At 34.8% G+C, this 8,482-nt stretch overlaps 1 protein-coding gene across 1 annotated transcript in view; it reads left to right on the forward strand.

Moving 5' to 3' along the window:
* The first annotated feature begins 5,154 nt into the window (after nt 1-5,154).
* Nucleotides 5,155-8,482, forward strand: part of LOC107571409 (tensin-3-like) — a 111,635-nt gene continuing 108,307 nt past the window's right edge. Inside the window, exon 1 of the mRNA XM_016257733.1 lies at nt 5,155-5,472. Within this exon, the coding sequence (XP_016113219.1) occupies nt 5,452-5,472 (21 nt within the window). The 5' untranslated portion in view covers nt 5,155-5,451. The remainder of the gene's footprint in view (nt 5,473-8,482) is intronic.

Below are 8,482 nucleotides of genomic sequence, written 5' to 3' on the forward strand. Positions count from 1 at the left end.
ATATATATATATTGTAAGTCAATCGAAGAATGATTTTGAAGTTGACTCTTTTTATAATTAACTAAATAAATAAATCTGTCACTGATGAAAGTTGTCTACTTTTAATTTATTTTATTTTTAATTGCATTATTTTATTTTAATTTTTTAGGAAAACTAAATTGTCTTTCTATAATGTTAAACCTCCAGAAAAATCTGTCACGGGTAAAATTTGTCTATAATATAAAATATAACTATTTTATTTTATATTATTTAATTTTTTATTTCATTTTATTATTAATTAATTAATGTATTTTTAATATGGTGTTCAGAAAAAAATTAAATTAAATTTGTTCACAATGTACAACTACTTTTTGGAGTGGTCATCAATAGAGAAAGATGCTATTATGACCACATACTGATGTAGTTATGACATCTACCAGCAGGAGAGAAGCCAACCAGCTAAACCCTGACCCCCTGGTAATAATAGTTAGCATGCATGTTGTTTTGGCTGTGGTTGTGAAGGCTGTTTGTCAGTGAGAGGTGTGGGGAGAGTGTGTAATCTGAACGGACCCCTCTGACTGCATTCAACAGAGAGCACATTGTAGTGTACTTCAAACTCAAGAGTCTTCGTAGGAGCATGTTCACTCCAGTCCCACTTCAAAGACAGAAACGTAGAGAGAGACGCTTGTTACTCTATTCAATTTTGTGCTGTTCGTGAAAACAGATAATGTTATCTGCTCTGGTCATCAGAGCTCAGATAAACCTTTGAGAAACCAATTTGTTGGCTTTGGTGGTCAGCTGCTTTTTTTTTTAAATATGAATATTTTTTTAAAAATAAACATCATTTATGAATGATTAATTTATTTATAAATTAATACAACTATTTCATTTAAACTGTTCAGCCCTAATGTGCTGTTGTAGTTAATTGAAAATAAGTTTGTATCCTGAGGGCAGAAGATTACAGCACTACATCTGTCAGTAACTTCTCAGTAATTGCTTTGGTTCTGTCTGGTCTCAAACAGCACTGAAGCCAGTGTTAAATTCCATGCTGTTATTGAGCCTGTATGATCACCTGCCCGTTTTCCTCAGAAGTTTGAGTGACCTTTTTTATAGCAGGGTCGCAATGCATTGATATTCCTCAGACATTCCGTTAGGGTTTATTTTAACTGTAAGTTTTAAAATTTCTGCAATTAATTAAGTTTGAACAACTGAATTGTGCATATTGCATTCACACTTGTTTTGAAGATTTTATTAATTAAGATTGAAGTTTGAAAATCTCTCTTTTGGTTTGATTTGAATGTTTAGCATTCAGAACATGACCAATCAATTTTTTTTTACTTTATTTAGTTGACAGGGACATTGTACATTAATAAAACATTCCTGTAAATGTACCAGAATTAGCCAAAGGCTATTTTACATCCGTAGTCCCTGGACAAGATGTTACAAGTCACCCTAAAATAAAATTTAATTTAAAATACATACTAGAAAATTTAGTAATTGCATAGTACAAATCATACAGTATTCTATTAAAAAACAATAGGATCAAATACAGACAATGCAAACAAGATACAATCAATAATAGGATAGCTAGCAAATATAAAATTCTAGTGTTGACAAATCTGAGTACTAATTAACCAGTTCTTCAATTGAACCCTAAATAAAGCACATGTGTCCTGATCTCTTATAGGTGTCGGAATAGTATTCCATTCTCGTGCAGCTTTGACAGAAAAAGCAGACTGACTAAAATGACTTTGTCTAAATGCTATGATACAGTCTCCTCTTAATGCACCTCTTGTAGAACGATAATCAGTTGTTCTAATACTAACTAACTGACCAAGAGGGGGAGAAGATAAACCATAAATAATTGTATACATCAAGCATACATTTGCATACTTAATCATGTTTTCCCAACTTAACAAATTATATTTTTTCAGTATTAGACAATGATGATAATGTACCGATTTTTTATCGAAGACTTTAAGTGTACGTCTGTATAAGGACTCTAATGGTTTTAGAGTCACTGAACTCGCCTGAGACCAGGTGGTTAAACAGTAGTCATGTGAGAAATAACCATAGAATACATATATATCATAGCTGCCTCTAATAACATATAATCTCAAATAAATTTAAAATGATAGAGATTAAACTTAACCTGCTTACAAACCTTTTTAACTTGAGCTTTAAATGTAAGTTTAGAATCAATCAGTATTCCCAGATATTTATATTGAGGCACTACCTGCAGCCTCACCCCTGACACGTAAACATCCGGCTCTTTAATAATACTGTTAGACTTAGAGAAAAACATACACACTGTCTTGGACACATTTAGTTGTAAGCAATTCTCTTTTAGCCATGCTGACACATTAACCATAGAATTCGTGAGTTAATTTGCAACTTGTGCTAGACTATTACCATGTATATAAATTACTGTATCGTCCGCATACATTTGTATATTAATGCCAGGACATGCAAGATGAAAATCATTTATATATATATAGCAAAAAGCAGTGGACCCAAGATAGATCCTTGCGGAACACCAGTTGATGTACCTAAATCATTGGATTGGTGATTTTGTACTCTAACACACTGAAATCTATCTGATAGATATGACTCTATCCAGTTAAGTGTATATAATGCGAAATTAAAACAAGATAACTTAGACATAAGGAGTCTATGATTAACTGTGTCAAAGACTTTCTTTAAATCAAGGAACATGTCTCCAACTACACCACCTTTATCTAAGAAAGATTTAATATTCTCTATAAAAAAAACTATTTATGGTTTCTGTTGAATATTTTGCTCGAAAACCAAACTGCATTGGATGCAATGAAAATTAACTACTACTCAAGTAACTGCTAATCAGTTTTGCAACTAATTTCTCCATAACCTTAGAAACAGTGGGTAAAATACTAATTGGCCTATAATTATCAATAGAAAGGGGATCTCCACTTTTGAATATTGGAACAACAATCGCCGACTTCCAAACACTTGGGAATTTTCCCTGAGAAATTGAAAAGTTAATAACTTTAGTAATAGGTTTGAATTCTTCTCTCTTGCTTTTATTTAACCTTATAGCCTATCTACTGCAAAGGAAGAATTGTGTTATCATTTGATTCTCATGCACAGCCAGCAGTGAGTGTGATGACCATGATAAAGGGACTACTATTTGCTACTTTGCTAGCACTGGTATTTCCGCAGGAACAGTTGTATAAATCTGAAGTAGTTGTGTTTTGTCTGTAATCCATCAGACTGTGAGCATGCTCCAGAAGCTCAAACACTCTGGCTGTTTTAAAGGGGATTGAAGTCATTTGTTTGACCTTATATGTCAGAGCCAGAGGCGGACAAAGTACTCAACTCCATTACTTGAGTGAAAGTACAGATACTGCTGGTCAAATATTACTCCATTACAAGTGAAAGTTGTATAGACAGATTTTTACTTAAGTAAAAGTACAGAAGTCACACACAGAACGGTCTGCAGCGCTGCTTCAAGTCCAACACCTTTTGTATTTTATTAGGAGACGCACAACAGTTCTTCTGTGACTTTATAGGTAATCTTTTCATGTACACAATTTAGCAAAATCAGACAATATTGTGTCTAATATAAACCACAATATTAACTTCTTATTATTGAATTGTTGTAAATAAATATCACATTAGCAGCTGGTCAGTGTTCAAAAAATGCTGGGAAATCACTTCATGTAGCCCTGCAAGAGTGATTACTGATAAACTGACTGAAAAAAAAGAAAGTCGCGTTTTAGAGAAGAAAAAAAATCACCCACTGACTTTCAAAGCTGCTACATAGTCACAACTTTCTACTTCGAGGACCCTGATAGAAATGTAGTGGCGTGAAAAGTACAATATTTGTCTTTCAAATGTAGTGAAGTTAAAGTCATAAGTTCCCAGAAAAAATAATACTCAAGTAAAGTACAGATACTCAAAAAGTGTACTTAAGTACAATACTCAAGTAAATGTACTTAGTTACTGTCCGCCTCTGGTCAGAGCATTAGTGTTGCATATACAGGCTCGGCGGTGTTCTTCAGATCGGCACTTTACAGCTACATGGCTCACGCTGGGTGTTGTTCTGCGTAATTTAGCCTGCCTTTGAGCTTATCAACTCATGTTAAGCCTGTAAACTGAGAACTTGATAACAACTAGAGAAGGAGAGAGAGGAGAGGAGAGGAGAGGGGTGGGCTGATGGGGAGCCTGAAAGGCTTTTGTCTGTCAAAACCAAGTCCAGCCCACAGAACTTGCTGGGAATTTCAGCTGTGTTTGGGTGGATTCTCATTTCTGTGATGGCTCGGACATTTTGCTTATTGTCTTTAATCAAAATATATATTTTTAAATTTATTTTGGCATAAAGACAACATGTACAAAGAGATTCAACCAGCAATTTACCATCCATTATTTTTTTTAACTTTTTTTATGTTTGGTTAATATAATATTTACAATATTTATTATTCCATTGTGATTATGAAGATTTCACTTACAAATTTAAATATTACTTTTTAAAGTGTATGTGTGTGTGTGTATATATATATATATATATATATATATATATATATATATATATATATATATATATATATATACTGTATATACACACAGCATATATGAAAATAAACATTCTTTAAAAATTTTTGTCATTCTTTTTTAATTTGAAATGGAATATTTATTTTCACAATTCTATGTTGAATATTATTATTTTTTAAAATCACTTAGGATTTTTTAAAAATTTATGATTTTGAATGTGTGCGCGCACGCACGCACGCACACACACACACATACACATATATCTCAGACATTACATAAATTAATAAATCTAGATATTATTAATAAATGCACTTTTAAGTCTTTGCCATTCCTTATAAAGTTACTGGCCCTCTGATGTATAACTTTGCTTGTTTACTATCCAAAGCCATTTTTCTTGCATTTGGCGCTTGACAAGTGTTAATTCGGACCTTGTGCATATTTTTCTAAGGTTTTTTTTCCCTGTCTGTTCAATACATGCTCACAGTGAGCAAAAGGGAGAGAGAGAGTGAGAGAAAGAGCAAAAAAGGGAGGGCAAAAAAGTGAGAGGGAAAGGGGAATGGCAGTAGCCTGCAACTAGACTTCCTAGATTTCCGTGCTGTGCGCTCGTTGAGTTTGTAGGTGCTGCGTCTGGATCTGACCTCCTCTCTTAGTCCATAGCCATATATAGTGTGAGTATCTTTTATGATCCTTTTTTTTGGCTAGAGCGAACAGGGAATGTGAGTCAACATTTCAGCCTTTCTCAGGAAGCCAAGAAAGTCAACGTGTTTGTGCACACATCTACACACTTGCTCCTGCTGGCTGGATTATAGCGTGTGTTTGAGAGAGGTGCGCTGCGCTGCCTGCGAGTTGGACCGGACAATCCCGCAATCTCTCTGCTTGGAGGAGAATGCGGCGCTGGTGCTGAAACACACACACACACACACGCATTCATACCCATTGAGGATGGCCACCGCTGTGTTTCAGGTAAGGAGATGGTGACATGGCTCACTGGCGCTGGGAATGTCTTCAGATATCTGGGGAATTTTAACCTCATTTGCTGCGTGTGTGTGCTCCTCAGACGGTTTGTTTGCTTGTTCTGCGTGAAGACAGAGAGTAAGTGTTCGCAGACGTGTTTAAGTCAAGCTCAGACTGCAGAACTTGTGTGTTCTGTAGGAGTGAGACGAGAACAGTCAAGCAGCTCTTGTAGATTTGTGAAAAGCACGGGACTGCTGTGGTGATGTTGAGGAGAAATTTAGCCACATTAACCCCTGGCTTTGGAATGTGACTCAATGCTGAAAGTAAATCAAACTGCTGTTGTAACTAAACTAATCCAACACTGAACTGACTTGAGCTGAATATTGACATTGTTGTCAAGTTATATTTTACCGCAGAATCAGTACTCCTTAGTTGAGTTTCCATAATTGATTCTGCTTTTTTCTTTGTGAATTTGTATTGACACTGTTATTGAACTGATATATATATATATATATTAACTTTGCCACATGACAGTTATTATAATGAATAATGAGTTGAATAATGATACTGTTCTCTTCTGTAGAGCTGCTTTTCAGCTGAAATTGAATTTGTTTTATAATTGATCAATTTTACTACATTAACACTGTTCATTTCATGTTTTTTAATGTTAAGCAGCTTTGAAACAATCTGTATTGTATAAAGCACTATAGAAATAAATGTGACTTAAATTTGCCTAATTGTATGCTAGTTGCCAAACGATAGCAATTTGGTGCATTAATAGTGAATGTTTGTCTGCATCTGCATTTTAGATCTGCTCAGAGTTTAGAGAGAGGACTAAAGTCAGACTTTGTTGTCAGTGTTGCTTTGAGTGAGTCTCTGGTCTGGTGTGGGTATCATTGTGGTCTCACAGCGAGGACACTCAACTTTGATTTGGGTCTATGAGTGGCATGTTTTCAGAGCTTCCCTTTCTGCTGTAACAAATGCAGCTGACAGGATGACAAAGCTGCTGTTAAATGCTGAACAATAGCCGGCCCCCGTGGCACAGACCAGCACCACGGCATGTGGTTTCTCTTCTGTAGATACGCATCCCAGACCTGTCAAAAATGAGTAGAAGAAATAAGAAATGTTCTTATATAACATGCAGCCTATTTTTATTTTATTTTATTTTATTTTATTGCAATTACATTGTTTTCATTTGATTATTTTGTTTTGACATTACTGATGCAATTAAGGCATTCTATTTAAATCATAAAGGATTTATACATCAAGTGGACTGCCTTTAAATTATGCTGATTTTCCTTAAACAAAAAAGTCATTTTTTTCTGTAATACAGTATTATTGTTACAGTAAAAAAAAAATCTATTAAAATATAATGGTAAACATCTGGACACATAGTGATGAGAATTTGTGTGTAAACTCATAATCATCATGAAAACAAAATAATTTTATAATATAATGGCCTTAAAACTTTCATTTTCTTTATATATATATATATATGTGTGTGTGTGTGTGTGTGTGTGTGTTTTCAATTTTGATTTTAGGGTGACATGTGACCTGGACGTGTTTTCAATAAGATTCATCCTTGCTTAAACACTAGCACAGGTTTTTCTCCATTGACCAGACACAACCTGATGACGCTGAGGTCAGGACAGACAGTGACCTTAAAGGTCAAACTGTTGGTTATTTATGATGCTGCAACTCAACTAATGTGTTTATGGCTTCAGCGGTTAGATAAACCTTGTAAATTCGGCTTTACAAGTACCCGGGCAGTTATTGCAAATTCTCAGTTGGCAAAACTCTGATGACGATTTTGTGCTGTAAAGCGTTATTGTGTCGTTTATGCACACCCATGCAACATGTATAGCTTTGTTTGTTCCTATCTCATCCATTCTAATTCAACCATGGGAAAGAATGCACACTTTGTGTTTTTGGCACGTTTGCAGATGCAATTTAGACTAATTTGGCTCAAATTGAGGGGAAAAGGAAATAATGCTGTTGTGAACATATCCAGTGTATTTATCATTATCTAGAGATAGTGAGAGGGGGAAATGAATGGTTACATTTTTTCACGACTGCGTCCCTCATAACAAATGTGTTTCATTCCCCAGACTCCCAGTTTAGCACATTTTTCTCCATTATCAGTTCATTTTTGAATGCATCACTGTACACAGAATGCTTTAGAAGAAATGTACACCAGTGCATAACCCTTCAGCCTTCACATTCCGAGGCTGTTGGTGATCATCTTCTGAACCAGATCCTACTGTATTTGATCTTGTATGTGAGCTTCATGGCATGCCCAAACGCCAGTAAAACTATCAGCTGATGGAGCTTAAGAACCTGCAGTGACTCAGATATGAAAGAAGGAGATTTGCGGTCAATCAAACAGGGCTAATTAACTGACCATTTTGTTAGTTACCCTGTTAAGCTGTCTGATCCGTGATCGCTGCCAACTGTTTGATGCTGAAGGCTTTTTTTCTTCCAAGAGAAAGTTTATGTTTCTTCCAGTGAGAAACACGGGTTATTGGCAGGCCCACACTGAATATGCATATGCAAATCTCCACAGAAAGCTCTGCAGATTAAAGTTATACATCCCATTCTGTTTCTATGAATCAAAGTTCTTATGTAAGTTTTAATTAAGTAAGTTTATTTTGCTTACCCACATTGGTGCTTTACAGTAGAGATTTTGGTGCAGAATTTTGGTACAGTTTGGAAATTACACTACCGTTCAAAAGTCTGGGTCAGTAAAACTTTTATTTTGTGAAATAAATTAATTATTTTATTCAGCAAGGGTGCATTAAATTGACCAAGTGACTTTATAGTGCTAAGATTTTGGTTTTAAATAAAATGTGTTTTTTTGAACTTTATATTAATCAAAGAATCCTGAAAAAATGTATCCTGGTTTTTACAAAAATATTAAGCAGCACAACTATTTCAATATCGATGATAATAAGAAATGTTTCTTGAGTATCAAATCCGCATATTAGAATGATTTCTGAAGGATCGTGTGACACTGAAGACT

This window comes from Sinocyclocheilus grahami, unplaced genomic scaffold (genome assembly GCF_001515645.1).
Source record: "Sinocyclocheilus grahami isolate Dianchi unplaced genomic scaffold, SAMN03320097.WGS_v1.1 scaffold1591.1, whole genome shotgun sequence".
Classification (NCBI taxonomy): Eukaryota; Metazoa; Chordata; class Actinopteri; order Cypriniformes; family Cyprinidae; genus Sinocyclocheilus; species Sinocyclocheilus grahami.